The 25650-nt window shown below is 41.7% G+C and overlaps 2 protein-coding genes across 2 annotated transcripts; both read right to left on the bottom strand.

Moving 5' to 3' along the window:
• Positions 1–3099: 3099 nt before the first annotated feature.
• Positions 3100–12734, bottom strand: LOC140354140 (sodium-dependent phosphate transport protein 2B-like). The gene is made up of 13 exons (XM_072439050.1): positions 12697–12734; positions 12091–12138; positions 11870–12001; positions 11673–11801; positions 10111–10254; positions 9606–9717; positions 9168–9363; positions 8246–8341; positions 7855–7966; positions 7036–7203; positions 6237–6353; positions 6041–6165; positions 3100–3681 (listed from the first exon to the last, which is right to left on the bottom strand). The coding sequence occupies exons 2-13, from the start codon at positions 12134–12136 to the stop codon at positions 3145–3147; spliced, it is 1914 nt and encodes a 637-aa protein (XP_072295151.1). The 5' UTR covers positions 12137–12138; positions 12697–12734; the 3' UTR covers positions 3100–3144.
• A 7857-nt stretch (positions 12735–20591) lies between these two features.
• LOC140354068 (proproteinase E-like) lies at positions 20592–25230 on the bottom strand. The gene is made up of 8 exons (XM_072438893.1): positions 25133–25230; positions 24975–25063; positions 24476–24573; positions 24264–24392; positions 23756–23892; positions 21762–21904; positions 21150–21302; positions 20592–20695 (listed from the first exon to the last, which is right to left on the bottom strand). The coding sequence occupies exons 1-8, from the start codon at positions 25176–25178 to the stop codon at positions 20678–20680; spliced, it is 813 nt and encodes a 270-aa protein (XP_072294994.1). The 5' UTR covers positions 25179–25230; the 3' UTR covers positions 20592–20677.
• Between the last annotated feature and the right edge of the window lie 420 nt (positions 25231–25650).

The following is a 25650-nucleotide window of genomic DNA, read 5'->3' as shown; positions in this document are numbered from 1 at the left end:
CCATCAAAAGAAAATACTTTAGCTTTTAAGATGATCAAATACATCTGTTTACGTAACATGCAATAATTACATTATTAAATTAAATTGAGTTCAGGACGCTGCCAAAAAGAAAACAGCTAATTTTATGAGATCAAATTTAAAAAAGTGGAATGTCTGGTTGCTTTGTTCATCTGCTTATAACTTATGTCTAAATGTGATAGAAAGTATAAACTATAACGATAGAAGCAAAGTTTCATAAGATAATCATGTCCCAGACTGTTGCTTTATCAAACACTGAGTTCACCTGGTTTTATAGTTCAACAATCAGCACATTTACATGACTTTAAGAATCTATTCGTTTTACTTTACATTAAATGTCATGACAGAAGTGAACAGAGCAAAGAAAGAGCTTTTTAAAAATAGCATTTTTATTTCCAAATCTGATATAGTCTTAAATACTGAAAACATGAAAAGAACAACATTAAATTCTCATAAGGCCTGTCACACATTTTATATAAAGTATAAAAATATCTGTGGTTTGGCCCCATAATCAAACCATAAATCCAGAAAGTTAAACATTACAAACACATGTCCACGCCCGCTTCAGTGTCCACTGTCCAGTGCAGTGAGACGGTCCTAGACTTTGTACATTGTACCAATAAAACTACTGTCCAACAAGTGTCCAGCCACGAGGACAATTACAATTACACCTTTTATCTGAAACTGTGGCACTACCGGTGGTCCACATGTCCACATGTCCTATAGTCCACATGTCCACATGTCCTATAGTCCACATGTCCACATGTCCACATGTCCTATAGTCCACATCTCCACATGTCCTATAGTCCACATGTCCACATGTCCTATAGTCCACATGTCCACATGTCCTATAGTCCACATGTCCACATGTCCACATGTCCTATAGTCCACATCTCCACATGTCCTATAGTCCACATGTCCACATGTCCTATAGTCCACATGTCCACATGTCCTATAGTCCACATGTCCACATGTCCACATGTCCTATAGTCCACATCTCCACATGTCCTATAGTCCACATGTCCACATGTCCTATAGTCCACATGTCCACATGTCCTATAGTCCACATGTCCACATGTCCTATAGTCCACATGTCCACATGTCCTATAGTCCACATGTCCACATGTCCACATGTCCTATAGTCCACATGTCCACATGTCCTATAGTCCACATGTCCACATGTCCTATAGTCCACATGTCCACATGTCCACATGTCCTATAGTCCACATCTCCACATGTCCTATAGTCCACTTCTCCACATGTCCTATAGTCCACATCTCCACATGTCCTATAGTCCACATGTCCACATGTCCTATAGTCCACATGTCCACATGTCCTATAGTCCACATGTCCACATGTCCTATAGTCCACATGTCCACATGTCCTATAGTCCACATCTCCACATGTCCTATAGTCCACATGTCCACATGTCCTATAGTCCACATGTCCACATGTCCTATAGTCCACATGTCCACATGTCCACATGTCCTATAGTCCACATCTCCACATGTCCTATAGTCCACTTCTCCACATGTCCTATAGTCCACATCTCCACATGTCCTATAGTCCACATCTCCACATGTCCTATAGTCCACATGTCCACATGTCCTATAGTCCACATGTCCACATGTCCTATAGTCCACATGTCCACATGTCCTATAGTCCACATGTCCACATGTCCTATAGTCCACATCTCCACATGTCCTATAGTCCACTTCTCCACATGTCCTATAGTCCACATCTCCACATGTTCTATAGTCCACATGTCCACATGTCCACATGTCCTATAGTCCACATGTCCACATGTCCTATAGTCCACATCTCCACATGTCCTATAGTCCACTTCTCCACATGTCCTATAGTCCACATCTCCACATGTCCTATAGTCCACATGTCCACATGTCCTATAGTCCACATGTCCACATGTCCACATCTCCACGTGTCCTATAGTCCACATGTCCACGTGTCCTATAGTTCACATGTCCACATGTCCTATAGTCCACATGTCCACATGTCCTATAGTCCACATGTCCTATAGTCCACATGTCCACATGTCCTATAGTCCACATGTCCACATGTCCTATAGTCCACATGTCCACATGTCCACATGTCCTATAGTCCACATGTCCACATGTCCTATAGTCCACATGTCCACATGTCCACATGTCCTATAGTCCACATCTCCACATGTCCTATAGTCCACATCTCCACATGTCCTATAGTCCACATCTCCACATGTCCTATAGTCCACATGTCCACATGTCCACATGTCCTATAGTCCACATCTCCACATGTCCTATAGTCCACATCTCCACATGTCCTATAGTCCACATCTCCACATGTCCTATAGTCCACATCTCCACATGTCCTATAGTCCACATCTCCACATGTCCTATAGTCCACATCTCCACATGTCCTATAGTCCACATGTCCACATGTCCTATAGTCCACATGTCCACATGTCCACGTGTCCACATGTCCTATAGTCCACATGTCCACATGTCCACATGTCCTATAGTCCACATCTCCACATGTCCTATAGTCCACATGTCCACATGTCCTATAGTCCACATGTCCACATGTCCTATAGTCCACATGTCCACATGTCCTATAGTCCACATCTCCACATGTCCTATAGTCCACATCTCCACATGTCCTATAGTCCACATCTCCACATGTCCTATAGTCCACATCTCCACATGTCCTATAGTCCACATCTCCACATGTCCTATAGTCCAGGGTCCTCAAACATTTCACACCAAGTACCACATGACAACCCTAGTCCACCCTCAAGAATCAGCCTTGGTTTAGGTGCAGTTTAGTCTAGTTTAAAACCTTTTTTAGTCCTGGTTGAGTCCTGTTCTAGTTTTGGTCTTGTCCCAGGTTTAATGCAGTTTATTTCTAGTTTAAACCAGATTAAGGTTTAAAGCAAGTTCAGCATAATCCTTTTTTTAGAAACATATATATGAGAGTACATGAGTCCAAGACACTCTAAAGTATATTATCGAGTCAATAGAAATCTGGCTTCGTCCTTGATCAGTAATGCTCATTTTAGTCCACAAAAGATTGCACTTTCAAAGAGTCTGTGAATCACTTCTTGAGTGAATTAACATTTATACACAATATCTAGAGATGAGTGGATTTGACAGCGTCCTCATCTTTGGTCATGGCTGGATTGTCGTACATTTGCAAACTCTTGACACTTCCCTTCGCCACTTTCTCATCTTTCTCTTTGTTGCAGCATCTACAACATCTACAGCAGCAGCAGCAGCGGCTTCCACAGAATCCCAGCGACCCGGTCACCACGCGGTCCCAGGGCGCCAGGGAGCGCAGCGGCCTGGGCAAGAAGTCCCAGGTCTGGAGGAACGTGGGCAAGAAGCGTGGGCACTTCTTCTGCATCAGGTTCACGATGATAGCGAAGAGGACAACGACTATAAGAGGAACGCCCACGCCCACCAGCACCTGCCATCCAGCCAGGGACAGACCAAATATGGTTATGGGCATCACCAGGAAGAGGATGATCAGGTAAAACGCGGAGAACCAGCGATACTCGGCCGTTATGTTGCCCAGGCCGCGAGCCAGGCGGATGGGGATCCTCTGGATGGGGAACGGGTACCAGAGCAGGATCCCCATGATGTTGAAGAAGAAGTGGCACAAGGCAATCTGGAAACAGAGAGGATCATGGGACGTTGTCCTACATGGGACATATATTATATATATTATGGCAAATGACCAAAATAGATAAAATGACATTGTTCCTTTGTAAACAAACAATAATATTTTATATGAAAATACATTTTGGTTAAATGTTTTACTTATTAGCATTATGCAACACTAATTAGCCTAATAAAAACTCAGACTTACTAACCCTTACTCCCAAACCTAAACATGAACTCACTTACTAAGCCTGAATAATGCTCAACAAACTTTGTTCATTATGAATTCATAATTTTTTCTTCCTTTATTTAGGGTAATTAAGGAGAACTGATGATGATGTAGAACCAAAAATGGCAAAATGAGCCTTAAGTAATGCACTTTTGCCCAGCGTTTAAATGTACAGCACTTTGGTTTGAATTCACAGGAATATGATCCAAAAACTACAGTTGACCTGCCATTAGAGAGAGAAAAATTGACCCTTTGAAATTTTAATGCGAGCATCAACGTTGTCGTCCTTTTAGCAACATATCCTTTATTTCCTGAGTTTCCAATGACAGAAAAAATATCGGTCAGCGTTTCCCTGGACACAGAAGAACCCTGTGAGTGAAACGCACGGAGAGGACGGCACTAAAAATATTAATTATTTAAAAGGAGTCTTGTTTTTGCAGCTCAGATACGTTGCTGACGCTACATTTATTTTTACAACCACTTTTTACGGCTAAATGTTGTTTGTTGTTTGTTTGCTGGACTCGCTCACCCAGAAGAGCCGTTCTGATTTAATGCGGCCCATAAAGCCAAATTATAAACTACACTATCGCACTCATGTCGCTCTGTGGGTTTATATCATCAACCCTAAAACTTTATCTTCTGTTCAAAGTGATGTTCCTGCCAATATCCGGGGCAGCAGCAGAAATACAAAGATTTTGATTTTCTTGAAGGTCAAACACAACGTTCGTACTTGAGTAATTAGTGGATTTTGTGAAGAAACGTTTTATGGCTAAAATGATTGAGTCTTTAGAAAACTCTAGCAGTTATTTCTTGAAACTCCTGCTCTTTTGGAGCCGCAGGGTCGGACCAGGCCGCAGTACAATCACGGCTGTCACTTCAGTGCTTGATTATGTCGTTTGTTACTTCAGAACATGATGAACCAGTATTTGGTTTTGATAAAAGGTTCTAAACTGGTTCATCTCATACTTTTTTGACAATCTCAAGAATAAAAAGGGTGGTTCCCCAAGGTACAATCCTTGGTCCATTACTTTTTTTCAACTTCCTTTTGAACCCAACTCACTTTTATACAGACAATATAAGTTTGTTTTCTAACCCACTGAGCAAGAGGCTTTTTCTAAATTACAAAATGCAAATCATATTTTTCACGAATACATTTTAAACTCATCCTAAACTCAGATCTACAAATATGTCCTGTAACCATTATCTGCACACGAAAAAAAATTAAATGACATTTTCTTTACAAAGCCTGTTTTTCACATAAAAACAGGAAACTTCTTGCACCACTAGATTATGGTGACATCGTTTATTGCCGTGCAGCATAAAGTACTCATACGACACCATTTATCACAGTGCACTCCGCTTTAGTACTTCTGACCATTACTACACTTCAGTGCAGACACTTCCACGTGTTTATTTATGTGTAAAAACTTCTCTGATTCTCATCCTTAACACTCAAGACCTTAGCAGTGCCACAAAGTCACACTGAACAAGGGAAAAGAGGTTTAAATTCAATGTTCCTCATTTATGGAGGATAAAGCGGCTTAAACTAAATAGTCTAGTTCCTTTAAACATACCATATCTTTGTTTTATTTTTGTCAGACCATTGCAGCGGTTACAGCTGAAGATTCGTTGTATTTGTAGAAACAGTCATTTGTCTGGCCAGTCGAGACCACAACCGTGTCCTGTCTCCCTGATGTGGGATTGACAGGCGGATTAACCAATTAGAGAAACGAGTATATTCAGAGGAGAAGTCTTTCACGTTTGAGAGACACATGTTGGACCGTTTTTTTTTTTAAACGCCCTTCGCGGTCTGATTCCAGATGCTTCTGTATTGGAACAGGATGTAGGCGGGATGTAAGGGTTATTTATAGTTTATTTGTTGTAGTAAAAGTGGCAATAAGGGCAGAAAGTGTAGTGCTACTTTCTGATCAGTAATCAAAGTCACTTTCAGTTACTTTTACTTTATAATTTCCCTTAAACACAAACTATTAGATGCATTGATGCTTCTAGATGCACACGTTAAAGTCGGAAGAGGAATACTCTAGTATATTATAGTAGTAAAATCTTCAAGTAACAGAAAACTAAATCCAGAACATGATTGAGTGCTTTAATCAGCTAAAAGAGAAGCACGTTTTACCTGTAAAGAGTTAGCCAGTGTTTCTCCCGGACTGGCCATGGCCGCGAGGATGGCTGTGGTCGTCGTGCCGATGTTCGATCCCAGAGTGAGTGGATACGCCCGCTCCAAACTGATCACGCCGATACCTGGAGAGGAATCGCTTATTAGTTTGTAGAAAGTAGAGGAAAAGCTTTGTAGTGATGGAGCAGTGCCTCACCCACGAGAGGAGTGATGGCCGAGGTGAAGACGGAGCTGCTCTGGACGATGAAGGTCATGCCGGCTCCGACCACGATCGCAATGTAGCCGGTCACCCAGGCGAACGGGAACGGGAAGTCTGGAGACACAGCACGAGAAAGGGTTGAGATCAATACTTTGTTTGATTTTGTGGTTATCAGAATAAACATCATCTAGATATTCCTTTTGATTTACGGACAATAATTCCAAATGAGAGTTCATGGAAGTCATTTTTACAGGAGCTGACTTCAACAAACTGAATATATTTAGATTAAAAAAATAACAAGAATCCCCATTTGTAAGCTTCTATCTTAACACTCAAGGTAACTTTACGAAACATAAATACAACACAATAAAAAGACTAAAAGTATACACACTTCTTGAACTTTGTAGTAAAGTTTTCTATAGATTTTAATGTTTAATGTTTGAGACGTTTTGTTGCTCCTCCTCGTCCTCCTCTGGACACTGGACTGGACCAGAATGGACAAAGGAGATGCAGACATTCTGTACCTGCATCGCTCATCAGCGCCACCACCAGGCAAGGTGAGGCTGACTATCAAGCAGGTTTATCAATACCACGACTGGATTACTCATCCTGAGACATGAAGACGAGAGGGAGAAGTGGGAATGACATGAACTAAAGCTACAACACTTTGTGTAATGAGTGACACATTTACTTTAGAACATGTGTGTTTAGTAAACCAGTAAGCAGGAGAAAAACAGGACAAATTAGAGCAAAAGAACTGTGAAGAAACTTGAGGAAGACTTGAGTTAGTTTGTACCGGTGTTGAGGACCTTCTTGATGACCACGGCCACTTGTCCTTTGAGCAAAGAGTTGAGGAGCTTCACGATGAGGATGAGACATGTGCAGAGGATCAGCAGCGACAGGGCCATCAGGATCAGACCGATGGCCAGGTCCGGCAGGTCCGCGTAGGCAAAGATGTGTTTGCCTGACAGGAGAAGATAATCAAACGTTCTGTAAGTGCTTCATTTGGGACACGAATGTGCCCGAGGTGACGCCAGCTGAGCAAAAGTGCTGTGATTCACTCATTTTAAACAAAGACGTGGTTAATGTGTTAAGCCACATTACCTTTTTATTAAAAATGAGATAAATATCATCCATCACCATAAATGCTACTGTAGGAAGTTTAATTAAGCAGATACCAGATGCTCGGTGTTTAATCCTGTGTAAATGTCAATAAATATTTCAAAATCAATTTATATTCAGTAAAAAACAAAACAAAATGTAGTGCAATGTGTAGCGATAATGCCACTGTTGCTTTGTGAGGCAGCAAAACAAAGTCCCAAAAATGCTAACTCATTGTTTGGCCAAATACAATGAAGGAAACGTGAAGATGTTTTGCACAAAATGTGGTTTGCTTCATATTTCCCGGTGCTTGGAGTCTGAATGGTGCTATTGACCAGGCGAGCGAGGTCAGAGCGCGGCATTAGCTGAGTCACACACTCAAAGGTAGGCTTTGTTTAGAGTCCAGAGCATCAGGATAAGGACAGGCCTTGTTAATGACCACCATCTCGTCTCCTCATGTTTCCTTTGCTTTGGCAGATCGGGTAAAACTAATAGCTTTGTCAGACACACTTACATCTCTCCAGGTCGATGGTATTGGTGATGTTGATCTGAGTCCAGGTCAGGTTGCCCTCTTCCCAGCACAAGGAGCCCGCGGTGCAGTTGTACACCGTCACGTTACTGACCGTCTGAGGACACGCAGTTAAAAGACTGTTCAGCGCAAAACACAGACGTGGCCGTAAATAATAATAAGATGTGAGCTTTAAATTGCCACATGCGGCATGAGCCCTTTCATGAAGAGGAAAGTATGATCAACACACAAGGCCGACAATAGCATTAGCGCAGAGGCAATAGTAGTCATTAAAGTCATTAAAAGTGAGCTAACCCGGGATTCACTGTGCAATGCTCCCGATGCAGCACCGTGACAACAGCAGAACACGTATTTGTGCTGCCGTCGTCATGCTCACCGTGTTGGAGAAGGTTTTGCACCAGCGCCTGACCAGACTCTTGTTCCTGGCCTCTGGGTCTCCCGTGGCAATGCCAGTAATGACAGACTTGTCCAGCTGTAAAGATCCAAATGTGAATTATTATAATCGTGTCTCAGTCGGTCGTCCTGCTCTTGTTTTGGGGAGTTACCATAAGAAATCTTGTACACTGCATGCTACATTTGGCAAGCGTTTTAATCAGAAACTTGATTAAAACGACAAGGTGCAACGTGAAACAACTATAATGATCGGAAAATATAAAATATATGGCAAGAATATAAAAAAGGATTGACTAAATGACTGAATATAGACATAATACGCTGCGCGCCGTCCTGGATAGAGTGTGCTGGCTGTTGTATGTACAGTATTTAAAGATGTCTTACTTTTGTACCGAGGTCGTGGTAATGGCAGTAATAGTTCGGTCTAATGATATTTTTTGTGCCGATAATGATGCTGTGGCCGATAACCGATACTTGCCAATACTTGGACATTCATATCTATAGCCATATATCTATACAAGTGAACTTTTCACTTGATTACAAGACTGTGTTAACAACAAACTGTTCAGAAATATAAATGGCATGACACGCAGAAAAATATCGCTTCAAAAATGTTTGGTTGATTCCCGACATTGGTGAAAATCGGTCGGATACGAGCCGATACCGATATATTGCTGATTCCTCGCAATAGCAGTTGTTATAGTCAAAGTTATACCATAAAATAAACAAACTCCTGTCTTCTGGGCTTCAAATGTTCCAAAGGACCCAAACCTTTTGTGCTTTCTCTTCACAATGTCTGTGTTTGTTTGTCAAAGCGACTCAGCGAGGACAGAGACGTTGTTCTGATTGGACGGCGCAGTCGCCTGACGACGTGGACGTGCTCTGAGCTCAGCGCTGGCTCTTACCTGCACGATGGAGTCGGTGAGCGGGTCGGTGATCACGTTGAGCAGGTCGGGCGCGTTCTCTCCGCTCTGGATGTTGAAGGAGTCGATGATCAGAGCCGTGAGCTTGTACAGGACGCCCGTGGCCACCTCCAGCGGCAGCAGGATCAGCACCGACAGCCAGTTAAAGAAGTCGTGCACCGTGGCCCCGGCGAACGCCCTGGAAATCACAAACACGCGCAACCGGACCGAACGTTACGACTGCGGATGAAGCCATAACGGATCATGGAAAATATTGAATGAATAGGGGACATATCAACGAATTTGATACGGTGGATAAGATAGTGACCATAAATAACATGTTATTATTAACTATTCATTAATAATTAGCTTATTTTATTCAGTCTCTTAATAGATCTTTGATAAACAGAGGAAAGTGCGTATGGAAAGAGTGGATTGTACCTTCTGAACTCGTTCCTGTCCCCGGCCTGCATCATGGCCACGATCGTGTTGGTGACTGACGTCCCGATGTTGGCGCCCATAATGATCGGGACGGCGGACTTCACCTCCAGCACTGCGCCGTGGGAAGAATGCATTATTATAGTTCACATTTGTCCTGGTTTGAGCCCAGTTTGGTGCAGACTTCATTTAGTCCTGTTCCAGTCCTGCTTTAGTCTAGGTCTTTCTCAGCTTTAGTCTCAGGTTTAGTCTCAGTTTGTCCCAGATATGTGGCTGTTTTATTATCAACCCAAGAATATGAGAAGTTTTGTAAATCAAACCTGAACTTGTCATGAGCAGTAGCAGTAGCAGTAACATGAGACTGTAACGTTAGTATGAGCAGAAGTCGGTGGACGTAGTAAAGTATTTGAAGAGTGGGAGCAGCTGCCGGTTGTTCAGCTCGAACACTGGAGACTCTCACAGCGGCAAATCAAGCAAAAATGTTCCCATGAAGCGTGGATTTACTCACATCCGGAGGAGACCATGCTGACCACGATGGACGAGGAGGTGCTGGAGCTCTGGACCAGGACGGTGACTAAGACCCCGATGACCAGTCCGGCCACAGGGTTCGCCAGCACGGCGTTCTCCTGGAAGATGTCGCCCGCAGCTTTGCCTGATGGAGCACAGTCTTTCAACACCAGGAACACAAAGGGACGACCACAAAGGCTATTCCTGTCCACAATGAGTTTACTTACCATTGCAGATGACAAAAGATTCACTATTTAATGTTGAAGTGGAGATGAAACGTTAGTGTTAGGATTATTGTGAGAAAACACAAGCTTCTCGATGACTGAACGTGACTAAACTGTTCGTTAAGTCTTAGATAAGAAGGAGGACTGAAGTGGAGCAGTTTTGTACGTGCGTAAAGGAGACGGGTGGAAAGAGAAAAGTCTGTGGAGGTTCACAAACATGTGTTTAAACCCTTCCCCCTTAAGCCCTTCCCCCACAGTTGTTACCTTCCATCCCAGAAGATAAATTTAGCTCAGGAATCCGACAGATGACGGAACAGAACGCTCCGTGTCAGCGCAACTGGTTAGAGCGGAGCAGCTTTATAACGTACGACCAAAGAAGAGTCAAACCTTTCACTTCAACACATTACTATTCCTATAGTTTCACTTACAATAAATACATTCAAGACAGATTCAAACTATAGATTTAAGTCATTCCAGGGGGACGTTTTATCTTTTTATTTCAATTGTATTAACAACATTATCTACCAAACTCCTGTAAATGTACAATATTAAAAGAAAGCTGTAAACTACTTATTTTCAGTCAAATCAAACTTTTGGGATGAATCAGGCTCAAAACTTTCATCGACTTTCATATGGATTCCACTTGGACTTTTTTCTTTCTTTATTATAAATCCCTAAAACTCATTTTTGGTGAAATACTTTCAGTTTTGAAAAAGGAATTGACAAAACACAACAAAGTCTCTCTTCACACATTTACCACCCAAAACGGGATTTGAAATCTGATTTCTCTGTGCGACAGTTTAAGTCGGACAACAGAAGATAAAACTACAGAGTCTCACAAAGAGTTCAGTCCAAAGGTTCAGGAACTACTTCAGTTTGAATTGAGGCTCTTTTTCACCAGAAGTTTTAGGGGATTTAAGTGCTTGTCACAAGTATTATTACATTTACCAAATAATCTCGACAGCCCTTATTTCAAGATAACAAAATTAGATTACAATCGTTCAATATAATTTGACAAACATTTAGAAAGTCACGTTTCTCTTTAGCAAATATAAATATACAATGAGATCCTTCTTGTCTCACGTGACTTCAGCAAAGAGCACGTAATGCATCATAATGACACTTCTATTACTTAATCAGACTTGAGTTTGAAGTTTAAGTGGTGGATATTATTTTATAAAATATGAATATGAAAAAGCATGGTAACAGCAGAATCTCTTGTTGTCACTGACTTTGTTAAACATAATTTAATTGCACTATAATTGTGGCTTGGTCTTGCGATTTGCACTATTTTTATGATAGAATTACAGTGTTTTACTGAGCATCTTGGTGGTTTTACCTCCGACCAGTTGGAAGGCAGAACTCAGAACGTCCAGGGAGCAGATGAACATGTAGAGAAGCCCGAGGAGAGTGACCAGCTTCAGAAGTCCAGTCAGGACTCGCATGACCTTCCCTCTGGTGTCCAGCTCTGCACAGAAACACTGCTTCAAGCCCCATCGCTTCTGTTTGAGCGAGCGCGGGAGTGAAGGCGCTCACCTGACCACTTCAGCCCTGTGTCCTTCAGCTCCGGCAGGTCCCAGGGGTCCTCTTCCTCTTTCTCATCATTCATCAAATCCACGGTGGAATAGGCCGGGAGTATCGCCACATCTTTACTGCTGGGAGAGTTGTCTACAAGAGCCATCGTGTGGAAGGAGCGTCAGTACGAGTGGCAACAAAAGAAATGGCATAATAAAGAGTTTAAAATAAGAAGGACGTACCGAGAGCGCGGGAGTGGTCGGTCCCCTCTTCAGGTCTGGGAGCCATGACTGGATCAAAAGAATAACATCATTTCAAAGATGTGGGAAAAACACAAACATGTTCAAGAGCTGCAGAAACTAGAATAAGTCCAGGAGTGTGTTTCATGTGCTCTGGTGCGTTTAGAAGCACTGCTCTTATCCTGAACCCTCACAGCAGATCGAGGCGCTGGCTGGAACGAACAAACGCTGCGATTGTTGAAGAAACACAACCTTCGGGTCATGATAAGACAGCATTAAGATAAATAACAATAATAACAGCCGACGTTCTATATCTCCAGCACTTTTCTGAGCTTAGTTACAACGTTTTACAGGTTACAAGAGACAAATACTGACAGACACAAAACACATTTAAAAAACAACCTCAACTAAACATGATTAAAGATTAAGAGATTTAAATAGTCCAAAAATCCCTTCTATTGAGGCAGGTTTCGACGCAAACACTGAGTTGGCTGTGACGAGCTCCAAAGGGAGTTGAAAAGTAAAGTATAGAATAAATAAAAGTACATGGTAACAGATGCTAAAGATAATAAAATAAGAGTTATTTTCTATGGTAAAGTCTGGACGCACCTGTGGAGCGGAGCCGCGCGGCGCAGAGGATGAGGAGGAGGAGGAGGAGGAGGAGGAGGAGGAGGAGGAGGCTCACCTGTGTTACCTGTGGAGCGCTCATGGGACAGTCCGGCTTATATAGGGCCCGGGCCGCGCGCGCCGCTCACGCACTGATGTGAGGTCAAGGGTCGCGCACACGTGAGCACGAGGTGACTCAGAAGAAGAGTTGTATTGACCCGATATGATTCCTCTCACTCTCATGAAACGATGGACTATTATGATCAAAGCTTCGGGAATTTGAAGACATAAACATGGCATTATGAAGGCAACGTTACAAATGGTCTTTTTCCCTCTCAACAGCCCAGATACAGCAATAAAGAAGCTTTAAAAGTCTTCATCCACCGTAATCCACTTCAGGAGTGTTTCAGAGGGGTCAGAAGTTCAGAGAGAACACATATATATAATAGATAATAGATAATAGATAATATATAATAGAGCCGTGCCTGGTCCCTCAGGTGCTGCCCTCTGCTGACTGTTTTATAAAGAACATAATGGCAGATGTGACACAGGTAGAGGTAATTCCACAACTGTTACCTAGCAACCATACTGTAAACAAGAGCCAAACTCCATATCAACTGCACCTGATAACACTTTTACTTTGTTAAATGATCGTTTAAACTGTCAGAAAATAAAGTTGTCGTGTTTTGATGACAGAGTCAGAGGGATTCCACTTCCTGTGCGGTTAAACCTTTGTCTCAAAATGTCTTCACAAACTGCAGCTTCATAGATATTTACCACAGGTTTTATCCTGTACCAAACTAAGACATAAGAACACAAACTCTTTCTAGGCTTTTACTAAAAAGTGATTATTTTGAATTATTTTATTTTCTCTTAATTAAAAGCAGTTTGCAGTCTTTGTAGAGCAGTCCATGTTTTTCTCAAGTTAAAGTAACATTACTTCTAAATAATAGGTTTTTACTCAAGTAGAATAAGAAAATAGTAAATGACTCACGTAAGTGTAGAAAGTATTTGGGAGAAACTGCTAAAGAAAGAGTAATTGTCTGGACATAAGATCTGATTAAACATGTGGATAGAATACATAGAATAGAACACACACATTTGAAAACACAGTCACATTAGAAAGAGAAACAGTGCAATAAACACAAACTATACTTAATATTGTCAATACGGTTTTGTCACTTCACAGTTGGAACCAAAATGTATAATATTATTATATATATATTATATATAAGTAGCCTGTCTTTAAACAGGGATTCAGGTAAATGTAAGTGAGTAACTGTAACTCCACCACTTCTGCTCAAAAGAAAACTTAAATGATGCAAAAGAATAAAACGCTGTCCTTACATGACCAGCGCAGCCTCTGTTTGTGTTTAGGCCGATAAGGTGAGCGCACTTACTCAGGAGTATTGTATACTTCATACATTTACAGCTGAAGATAGGACCTTCAAAACATCTTTGATATCTAAGGTAAACTATGTGAATATGATTATGATCAATGATAAACTGTAATTGTAGATCACTTACTCCCACAGAACCATAAAGTCATCACAGGACAATTAAAGACTTGGCTATAAAAGAGTTCAGAGAGTTTAGAGTGGAAAGATTATTCAGGCGGTTTCTTTTTGTGATTATTGTGTCATATTTTTACTTTAGAGATGAATGTAAACAGAATAATCAGCAGGAGCTGGACTGGATGAATATTAAAATGATTTGCTTTGTAGAAGTAGTACAAACGACTTTTATTTGGTTTTGACATTGTATTTGTTGTAGTTCAGCTTCCAAAGGTGCCCAGAGTCTGTAAGAATGACTAACAATGGTGATGCATGAGTTATTATGCTGCAATTAAATACAGTGTGTGGGATTTTGATAACAACAGAACAATCATCCGACTGAGCAAACTCTTCCAACAGCACAAACACAGTCTGCAAAACAACCTCTGTCACCATCACAAGTATTTGTTAAAAGTTAATGTTATTTTAGACAGAGAACCAAGTTGATGTATTCATTGTGCAGTCTGGACAAAACACATATTTTCTTTCTTCTTCTATCAATGTCTTGGATGTTATGCAATGACTTGGCCTTGTAGTAGTGCCGTGTAGGCTTTAATTGTGCCGTGTAGGCTTTAATTGTGCCGTGTAGGCTCTGATTGTGCCGTGTAGGCTTCAATTGTGTCTTGTAGGCTTCAATTGTGTCTTGTAGGCTTCAATTGTGTCTTGTAGGCTTCAATTGTGTCTTGTAGGCTTCAATTGTGTCTTGTAGGTGCAGTGACTTCTTTGTCCTTTGGCCTAAAGCCAAATCATGACACTTTAGCCTTTAAAATGTTTTTTTTCTTCACTGAGCGTTCCACTTGTCTTTGTGTTTTCAGGACTGACACGAGCGCTTTAGTACAACAAGTTGCATCTAAAACTCTGTTTGGCTTCACCTTCTCCAAGACCAATGTATAATGTGTTTTTTTTCTTGAGGATTTTCCAGCCCGGAGCTGATATGTGGCAGGACAGCTGCAGCGTGAAACGGGGCGCCAGAGGGAGGGACTCAGCAAATGGTCAAGGGCTGGAATTGTTCCCCTGACGCCGCAGCACACGCCACTGCACCAGCGGCGAGCACAAAAATCATGTATTCACATGACAGAAAACAAGGAAATGCATCTTTAATATGAAATAAACACATCTGTGTTATAATCAAGTGCACTCAATGCCTTCTTTAAAATGACAAGGCTCTGATGATTGATTGACTTATAACTTCAGTAATAATATCTAATATCTATATTTAGTTGCATGCTTTTGCAGATAATGACCATAAACTTCAGGTGGATTAATTATGCTTGATAATTAGAGATAAAAGCTGATACCACACTCATGTTTGTATCACACTGGAGGGTTTGTTGCTACTGTGTGCTGCATTTATAACAGACATGAGGTCGGCTCCTGACCTTGACCCCCAGAGGGCACGAGGTGAGCATGAGACCCGGATAAAGGAGCCAGGGCGAAAGGCCTGTGCAAACTCTGGATTTTACGCTGTTGTAGTTATTTATTGACCTGTAACACACTCTTCAGCCAGAGCGAGTGCTGCAGAAGGACATGATTATGATGGAGAATCAGAGGTGTGTTACCTTTGACCTTTGGAGTCACACACATTCTTACTTACTGACAGAGTTAGTATTTTTAATATAAAAGCTTCAGATGACATAAGAAAGAGTGTTTTCCTCACTTGTGTCCAGTAGTTTGATTCTAAATTCCATCCTGACCCTTGTAAATGTTTGCTTTAATGAGAGTAGAAGTGAATGATTGCTGGGCGGTCAGTGAGTTTATGCTGCCCTGCTGGCACGGGCCCTGTGGGGTCAAACTGTTGCCCTGTGGTTACTGTAGCCTCTGCGCTGTGGTGGTTGGACTAATCCACGAGGCCATAAAGATCAGCTGTTAGTGCTGGGATCAGTGAGGGGGCGTGGGACCATTATCAGGTTATGTGCAGAGACAAGTGCAGAGACAAGTGCAGAGACAAGTGCAGAGACAAATGCAGAGACAAGTGCAGAGACAAGTGCAGAGACAAATGCAGAGACAAGTGCAGAGACAAGTGCAGAGACAAGTGCAGAGACAAGTGCAGAGACAAGTGCAGAGACAAATGCAGAGACAAGTGCAGAGACAAGTGCAGAGACAAGTGCAGAGACAAGTGCAGAGACAAGTGCAGAGACCAATGCAGAGACAAGTGCAGAGACAAGTGCAGAGACAAGTGCAGAGACCAATGCAGAGACAAGTGCAGAGACAAGTGCAGAGACAAATGCAGAGACAAGTGCAGAGACAAGTGCAGAGACAAGTGCAGAGACAAGTGCAGAGACAAGTGCAGAGACAAGTGCAGAGACAAGTGCAGAGACAAGTGCAGAGACAAATGCAGAGACAAGTGCAGAGACAAGTGCAGAGACAAGTGCAGAGACAAGTGCAGAGACAAGTGCAGAGACAAGTGCAGAGACCAATGCAGAGACAAGTGCAGAGACAAGTGCAGAGACAAATGCAGAGACAAGTGCAGAGACAAGTGCAGAGACAACTGCAGAGACAAGTGCAGAGACAAGTGCAGCGCAGGGACATTCTCTGCTCACTCTTACACCACGCTCAGCTCTTTACGTAAACCACATGCATCAAACACATTTACAATACTGTTGTTTTCAGGCAGAATCTATAACACGGTTTTCTGTGATGGTTTATCATGTTCTAAAAATCAGATTTATAGTCAAACTGACAGTATTACAAAGCAAATGTCACCTTTTGAAACCAATGAGAGGAGGTGAAGATGATTTAATACATAACTTAACAAATGCTTTTATTAAGAGTGTTTTTTTGACTATTTTACAAGAATATGTAAATGATTTTATTAAAGCAACTTTTAAGAAATGCTTTTAGTAAAAGAGTTTCTAAAAGTACATTCAGTAAAACAATTAATTACATTTACAAATCCTGGTCAGGAGGATCAGGAGGATCAAAAGGATCAAAACCAGAAGAACAAAGAGGACTAAGAGGGCCAAGAGGACCAGGAAGACACTGGAAGACACTGGAAGACACTGGAAGACGAATCGCAGAAGCCCATTGCAGATGGTAATGCAAATTTAAGGGTTTTCTTAAGGGATTTGTAAATGAAAATGTCTCTCTAATAAATTGTGTTTTAAAACAGATTTATTAGAACATTTGCAAATAAATGTATTGCATCATCTTGTAAAAAAAACCCTCTTATAATAAAGGATTCTTTTAAAGCATTTTCCCATTTAACACGGCATTTAATTTAACATATAATTTTACCAACAGGCCATAAAACCACAGTACAACCTACTAAAGCAATGATCTTTAAAAAAGTTAATTTGTTATAATTACATTACTAGCCAGTTTAAATGATTTCATGTTTGGAGTTTTAGTATCTACTTTTGATTACATGAACATAAACTCTGGGTTCATTAGGCGGCGATCCGATATTTACAGCTTCACATCAATATGTCCTGCCCCTTGTTAAACATACGTTTATTGTCCTGTGAAGCTCAAAGGTATGACAGGGTCTCATGTGGCCCTGTCTGACAGGTGCAACTTCACATGTCGATATATTTGTTTGTACTTTGACAAATGTATAATTGAACTTCCTGGTTGGACATGAGCAGCAGAAGAGACAGAGGTAATTCCATATCTTTTACAACCACACTGTAAACAAAAAACTACATAAATAACACAATAGTTATGATTTGACTAATTAATAATACCTGGCACGTGTATGTTGTTGGATTATTGTTTAATCTGTCATAAAATGGTGTCTGTTGCATGTAAATTGTGCTGCTTTTTGATGACATAGACACATAATATGTCAAACGTTCGTATTCCCCATAATTACTCCACCAAAACAGTCAAACTGTTGCGTGAAAGATTGATTATTCACTATCTATTACAAGCCCTTTACAGCCTGTTTTATGGCAGACAATAATCCTAATATAAACAGATAAAAATTCTACCTGGCCTTGGATTATGATAATTGACCCACTGCGTCCCCTAGTGGGTCAGATGTGCAGCAGCACTGTTATATTATGTAGGCTCATGTCTGGTGGGATTAGAGCAGAACAGAAGCCTGTGGATCCGCCTCGAGCTGCCACTGGGGGGCACTGCAGCGATACAGTAAAGACACTATCATTACACTTTCATAACCAGCAGAGTTATGGCAACAAAACACACTCAAACTGCTCATTGCTCACAAATAAAGCACAATGCCAAGTAGTTTTTCTTTTTGTCAAATGATATGTCGCGATCTAGATAGTTGTGATTTTACTGTGTTCTGGACCAGCTTAAAAGTGTTTTAAAAATATCCCTATATAGATATGTATTTAGGTTTATTGTAATAAAAAATGTTCTAAAAATAAGATAAAATAAGAGTAACTGAACATTTTTTAACAAAGGCCAAAGAATGTTGGGAATTAAATTAAAGGTGCAATATGAAACTTTTCTGGTGGGATCCATTTTCTTGTCTCCATCATTGCGTTGCCATTGCGCATGTAAAAAAACAAAGCGATGTTTGTGGCTTTATGAGACAGGAGAGGACAGGGTGAAACGGGGGGTGAGAGAGAGGAGGACATGCAGTAAATGGTCAGAGGCAAGATTCAAACTCACGACACTGCGGTTTGCACTTGGAGCCTGGCATATGTGCTGTGCCTTAACCACTCCACCACCGGGAGCACGTTATCGAACTTTTCTATCCATTATTACATTTCTAGTGTTTTTCTTGCTCAAAAATACCTTGAAAAACATGCAAACTCAGCAATGGACTCATCTCCACAAAAGCACTGGTCTCCATGGAGTTAGATACCATTTTATTTCAAATTTCAGGAAAAGCAATCACAAGTCTGTGGCGATAGCAGTCGGCAGAACATCCACTAGAAAAGTTACGTAGTGCACCTTTAATTGAAGTCTCAAACCTACAAAGTGCTGATGCTCGTTGTGGATCAAAGCTGCTGCAGATGTTTGTCCTCACAGTGATGTATCTGAGGTGAAGTGCATGAGCCAGACTCTCTGTGGACCGACCTTGGTCCTGACGGATGGAGCGGTGAGCGCATACGTCCTGTTCGCTCTGCCACCGAGGCCATCGCTCACAGCTGCCACACAAACCCACTCAACATTTACAAAGTGATGCCGCTGCGCCTCATTTACAAATGCAGATTGGACTGGGAGCTGAGAGCGGCGGGCGGCGATAAACTGCTGATCAGAACACGACATGTGGCAGTAAATGCAGTGCTGTTGTTTATTTGTACTTATTCGTGTAAAGAACAGCGAGTGAAAAGATGAAATACAAAGAAAGTAGAGAAGAAGAAAAGAATAAACCAGATAATTAAAAGGTCAGTCAGACAATAATGTCCCCTATGCATCAGCCCAATCTGTCCCAGGGTCTGTTCCAGAGTCCATTCAAGCTCAAAGTCTTTTTTTGTTGTTGTTGTAAATGTCCAAAGTCAGTTTTGTCCAGCTCTGAACTCATCATCCATTTCTTTGTTATTGCTTTTTTGCTGCAGCCAAAAGTACAGTCCACAGATCCATCAATCATCTCCATTGTTTACATCAAAAATACATAGTTTTAAAGTCAAAGTCCAGGATTTATGAAAAGCAGTCACAAAACACATGCTACACAACTGATGTTTCTCTGTGAATAATGTGATATATTTGTCCAATAGAATTCTTTCCAAAGGATTTTGTTTGTTTCCATTGAAAGTGCTTATTGTTCCCATTCTTCATCTGTTGTAACCTAATTTCCTTATTTTCCATACTGAGTAGAGTTGTTATTAAGATCAGTAATAACCTTATATAGTTTTGAGATGGTTCTCCTGAAGACTTCTGATTGACATGCTTCAATTCAAATCTTAATCAGAGTTTTGTTTATTTCCTGTTTGTAACAACTCCTCATTTGTAAATATCTATAAACGGATTATTTTAAAATAACAAAACGTTCATCATCATAATCAAATTTACTTTATACCTTTTGTTAGATCTTAAATCTTAGGTTGGTGCTGTTTGGTGTAAAACTTGGTCATGAGACAAGCTTAAGATTGAAACATTTGTTTAGTTTGTATTGATTGATTATATATATTGATTGCCAGTATCGCCGGCTCTACACTAACGCTCAGGTCTGTGGAAAGAATCGGTTTGTCAAAAACAAACGGCAGTGAACAGGAGGTGGTGTAACAGGTGGTGTAACAGGTGGTGTAACAGGTGGTGTAACAGGTGGTGTAACAGGTGTACACCAGATGTAACGCCTGTACAGGAACCTGCGGCACCACATTGCACTCACAGAGCCTCATATTCAGGGTCACACCAGCAACGCTCTGATCTGAATGAAATACTTTTAATGATACAATGTGAAACAAAAACTGAAATGATCGTTCACAAATGTTGGGTTTGTGAAGTATTTAATACATAGAACGATGTCATTCCATTTGCAAACTGACTTTAAAAGAAGAAGAGTTGGTCCAGAGTCTTCAGTACTTGGTCATGACCTGTACAAATATAAGACGCAGTAATGATCAATACAAACATTATTCTGTTATGAATATGTATAGAGCTGTATGTTATGCTATGCTTTGCTGTTGAAAGCATTACATTTGATATGCCTTTTTTACTTTGGGGTTTGAGGGTCCTTGATGTTGACTCATATCTTTCCATCTTTTCAAGGTTTGCTTGTAATGCATTTGGACAGCATGTCATTATTATTTTATAAGCCACGTTCATATATTATTTATTTAGTAAGAACGAGTCCGATGACAGTGTGTCTTCCTTATTTCACATAACAAGCATTTTCCAGCTATTAAGAAGGACAACGCCAGTTCATGCACTTGTGTGTGAAAATGCATCTTTAGTTATGTTTTATGGAGGAAATAAACATTGTATTTTGGTCTCGTCAGGTATAATAAAATCATTCAATGATTATTAAGTGTATCTTAAAGCACATACCTCCTGGAGCCATTGGCTGAAAGCCGAGGTCCTGGTGAACACTGTTGGCTTCTTCACTTCGTTGCAGGTGCTGGACGATACAAAGCTGGTCACGCCCTGGACGTACCATTTCCCGTCCTGTCCCATGCAGTTCAGAGGACCTCCTGAATCTCCCTACAGACGCAGACAAGAAGATGTTTGACCTACAGCTGCTGTAGTACTTTGAGGAAACTTTAATACAATGATTTTTTACTGCAGCAATTGTGTTAAAGGTGCTCTATATTTGAACATGACGTTCTACGAAACATTCCAGGCAAAGCAAAAACATCACCATGAGCCAACTCCCACCAGACAAGTTCCTTCATAGTGTCTTCATATAGCCTTTAAATTATATTACCATTTGACTATAATATCCCCATGTCTTTAATATGTATGTACTGAGAAAATTAAGATTAGAAATATGACCTATTACCTATTTCAAGTATGTATCCAACTGAAGTTACATTACATTTTTAAGAACTTGAGCCATTTTTGCCATATTGTCTTTGTTTTTGACTACTTTTGACTGCAACTGAAGTGCAACCCCACTGGAGAGGTGAGAGCATCAGAGAGGAGCCCTGCAGTAGAACTCACATTACATCCAGACTTGACGTCTCCTCCGGCACACACCATGGTGCTCTTGACATTGATGCCCCACCAGTCGCTCCGGCTGCAGACACTGTGCTCCACCACCGGGAGGAGAGCCTGCTGCAGTCTGTCAGGCATGGGCCCGTGAGCTGAGGAGCAGAGAACACACTGCTAATAATGTACTTTTAATACGTGTCCAGGGAGAGGATGAACAGCTGAGGTAAGCGGGGCTCAGGAGAGGAACATCTCAGGAACAGAAATAGCCTCATCTCCACTGATGGGAAAATATATTCTGATGGTTTCTTTTCAAAGGCTTTACTTTTACCACACTGTTCAGAAAATTTTTTACGTCATATATATTTATTCATTTATACTTGATATGTTTTGGGATTGCATTGTGATTTTCAGATCTTTACGCTCGATACCCCCAAACCTGCCGTCTGGGACAATGTTTCCTTCTTCAGTTTGTTTTTGGTGTGTTAAATATGCATATTAGTTTAAAAAAAAAAAAAACCTGATAAATGGCTGGTAATGGCTAATGGCTTGTACACATTTATCAATATATAGTGTTAGAATACTTTTGAATGAATGCTAAGTTCAGTAATCAGCATCGTCACCCACACCCACTAAACCACACCCACTAACCCACACCCACTAACCCACACCCACACCCACTAACCCACACCCACTAACCCACACCCACACCCACTAACCCACACCCACTAACCCACACCCACACCCACTAACCCACACCCACTAACCCACACCCACACCCACTAACCCACACCCACTAACCCACACCCACTAACCCACACCCACTAAACCACACCCACTAACCCACACCCACACCCACTAACCCACACCCACTAACCCACACCCACTAACCCACACCCACTAAACCACACCCACTAACCCACACCCACTAAACCACACCCACTAACCCACACCCACACCCACTAACCCACACCCACTAACCCACACCCACTAACCCACACCCACTAAACCACACCCACTAACCCACACCCACTAACCCACACCCACTAAACCACACCCACTAACCCACACCCACTAACCCACACCCACTAAACCACACCCACTAACCCACACCCACACCCACTAACCCACACCCACTAAACCACACCCACTAACCCACACCCACTAAACCACACCCACACCCACTAAACCACACCCACTAAACCACACCCACTAACGGAAGGTTGAAAGCAATCACTGTTCCACAACATAACATGACATTAAGAGCTATATTTCAGCAAATACAGACACAAAGACGTAAAGAAGAACTGAAATGTGTGTAGTTATTACAGAATGCTGACGGTGGCTGTGGGCTAAATGCTACAGCAATGCTAATGCTATGTCAACAACATCTGTCAAGACCAATTGTGACTCGACTTGAATTAGTTAATAGTTTAATTAGCTTAAAATACACATAAATTGCAAGGTAAATGTGTTAAAACTAGGAAAAATGTTGCCCCCCATGTGATGCATCGCCAACTGCCTAAACAGTCCAAACAAATAACATCGCCATGGAGACAAGCAGGCGGCACCTCTTTCACAGATATGTATTGAATTGGCATATGCACTTACTTATGTTTTGTATATTTTGTGTATTGATTGTCTTTTTTCTACTGTGGGAGAAACTGTTGGATCCGGCATTGACTTTGGACCTTCAGTCAGTCTAATTTGATCTGTACTTAATAAAGTTAATAAAGAGATAAGCCTCCTTCTCATTTGAAAGTAGGTGAAATGGTGCTAGTGCCTGAACTGTGTGTTCTCCTTTCATGCCTCAATGATACTTGGAGGCACAAATTGCACCTGCACTTTTCATGTTTTGTAGTTTTGATTCAAGATACAAGAGACGGATGCAGTGATGTGATTGACAGGTATAACGACTGGGCTCTCTGTCTGTTCTGCTGTTGTTGTCTCTTACAAACACCTGTGATGTGGGAATCAGAGCGGACAAGCAGGAGTGTGGTGCTCACTGTAAAGGTTGCCCCAGCCCGAGATGAAACAGGGCGTCCCGTGGGTCATGAGCTCCTCCGCCTCTGGGAGACAGGCCGGGCTGACACTGTCCGTCATGATGGGGCTCTTGTCCAGTTTGAGCAGGGCCAGGTCATTTCTGTAGAGCAAAGAATATGAACACAATGCTGTGTGTTTCTGTTGACTGGACAATGATTTTTAAGTACTTGGATGAGTGGCAACACTTATTTACTCCTTAAATCTTTATTGACAGAATTATATTTTCTTCTGCTGGGACATACCTGGATAACTGAAAGACGTTACACATTATAGCTGCGTTTACTCTTGTATAGGGCTGGGCATGAATCAAATTTTCTCCTGCCTCTAAAATGTTTGAAGACATAAAATCACTTAAATCTTGCATGATGCTACCCACAACAGGAAGAACATTAATATTGTTCACTTCCCCCGTCAGTGGTCATAATGTTATGGCTTCTCTGTGTCTCGTGGCAGGTAAACGTGTCCTCTCACCCTCTGGATACATAGTTAATGTCCCAGTCCGGATGCACCACAATGCGGAGGATGTCTCTGGTCTGCTCTGTGCCCTCCTGTGAGCTCATGTCATGTTCCCCCAGGACCACTCGATACACATCTCCAGGCCTGTATGTGACATTACATCACATATCACATACTTTCACAGCTTTGAAGGTAGAATAAAGCCCTTTCCTGCACAGCTCTCTCACCAAATGCAGTGGCCCGCGGTGAGGACCCAACGAGAGGCGATCAAAGTGCCTCCACACGTGTGATGAAAGCGGCTGCCATGCTTCACCTGCAGCGAGATCTGACAACATCCAGGCACAGGACAGGTGAGATACACCAAACAGGGTTTGACAGTTTACTGCCATCTAAAGGTGTTTGTGTTATCCAGAGCCTCAGGAGTCTCAGGAGATAGAGGTTATAAATATATACTTCTATATCTCAAATGGATTGAATGGGGATGTTGTCATCATGATAATATAACGAGTAAAAAGGACATACACTCTATGTCCAAAATAAAATCACCACTTGGATTCATCTTATCAAACACAGTGGGTGGAGCCTCCTACTGGAGAACTGCTGCATGGATGATGATCTTTCAGCTGCAACACAGTATTTAAACCCGACTGATGCAGAGCGGCTTCTCATTTCTAAAACAACCATCTGGAAAGACAAATCCCGTGGTCATGTGGTGGTGTCCTGTACCTGCCAGGGCCAGCTGTGGGGCGTGGCATCCTCTCCGTTCACCACTCGGTTGGTGTTGGGTTTGATGGCAGGAGTCCCACAGCCAAACACTGAAACACAACACTTGGACTGTAGAGTCTGCTCTGTATTTACACACACTCTCTGACCTGTGAACTCACCGTATCCAGCCTGCAGGACCAGCAGCAGAGCAGGGGTCCACATCATGGGGCCAGTCTGAGCCCGGCTCCTCTGCAGCTCTTTTATAGCAGCCACTAAGCACTGAATATGTCAACACATGGACTCTGTTATCAGCTGCCCTGCCGATTGGAGCTGGGAAGAACCCCCTGTTCTGCAGATGCATCAGAGCACAAGCATTACACACTGAGGTGGAGTAGAAATGCTGTGAATGTATGTATATTTATTCATATTTATTCTGGCAACAAGTAAAACAACTTTCAACATCTCTAAAAAATGTAATTGCAATGTTAACATTTTCAGTGTATGAGTAGTTTATAAAAACAGTCGTGAAAGAAAAGCTGAAACATAAAAAAGCGCAGAGGAAACCAAACAGAACGTGTGAGTTCAGTTCTGTTCCTGTGCAGATGTGGAGAGCTTTGGGTTCGCTTCAAGACAAACATTACAGTTACAACTTTATCTGCTTTAACAACATGTTCAGTGGGAGGCCAAGGTCTCTGCA

The sequence above is a fragment of the Eucyclogobius newberryi genome, unplaced genomic scaffold (genome assembly GCF_026437365.1).
Source record: "Eucyclogobius newberryi isolate DKJ021-1_F unplaced genomic scaffold, fEucNew1.0.hap1 SCAF_9, whole genome shotgun sequence".
NCBI lineage: Eukaryota > Metazoa > Chordata > Actinopteri > Gobiiformes > Gobiidae > Eucyclogobius > Eucyclogobius newberryi.
Note: the sequence above shows the minus strand (reverse complement) of the source record. Positions and strands in the feature narration are given on the sequence as shown.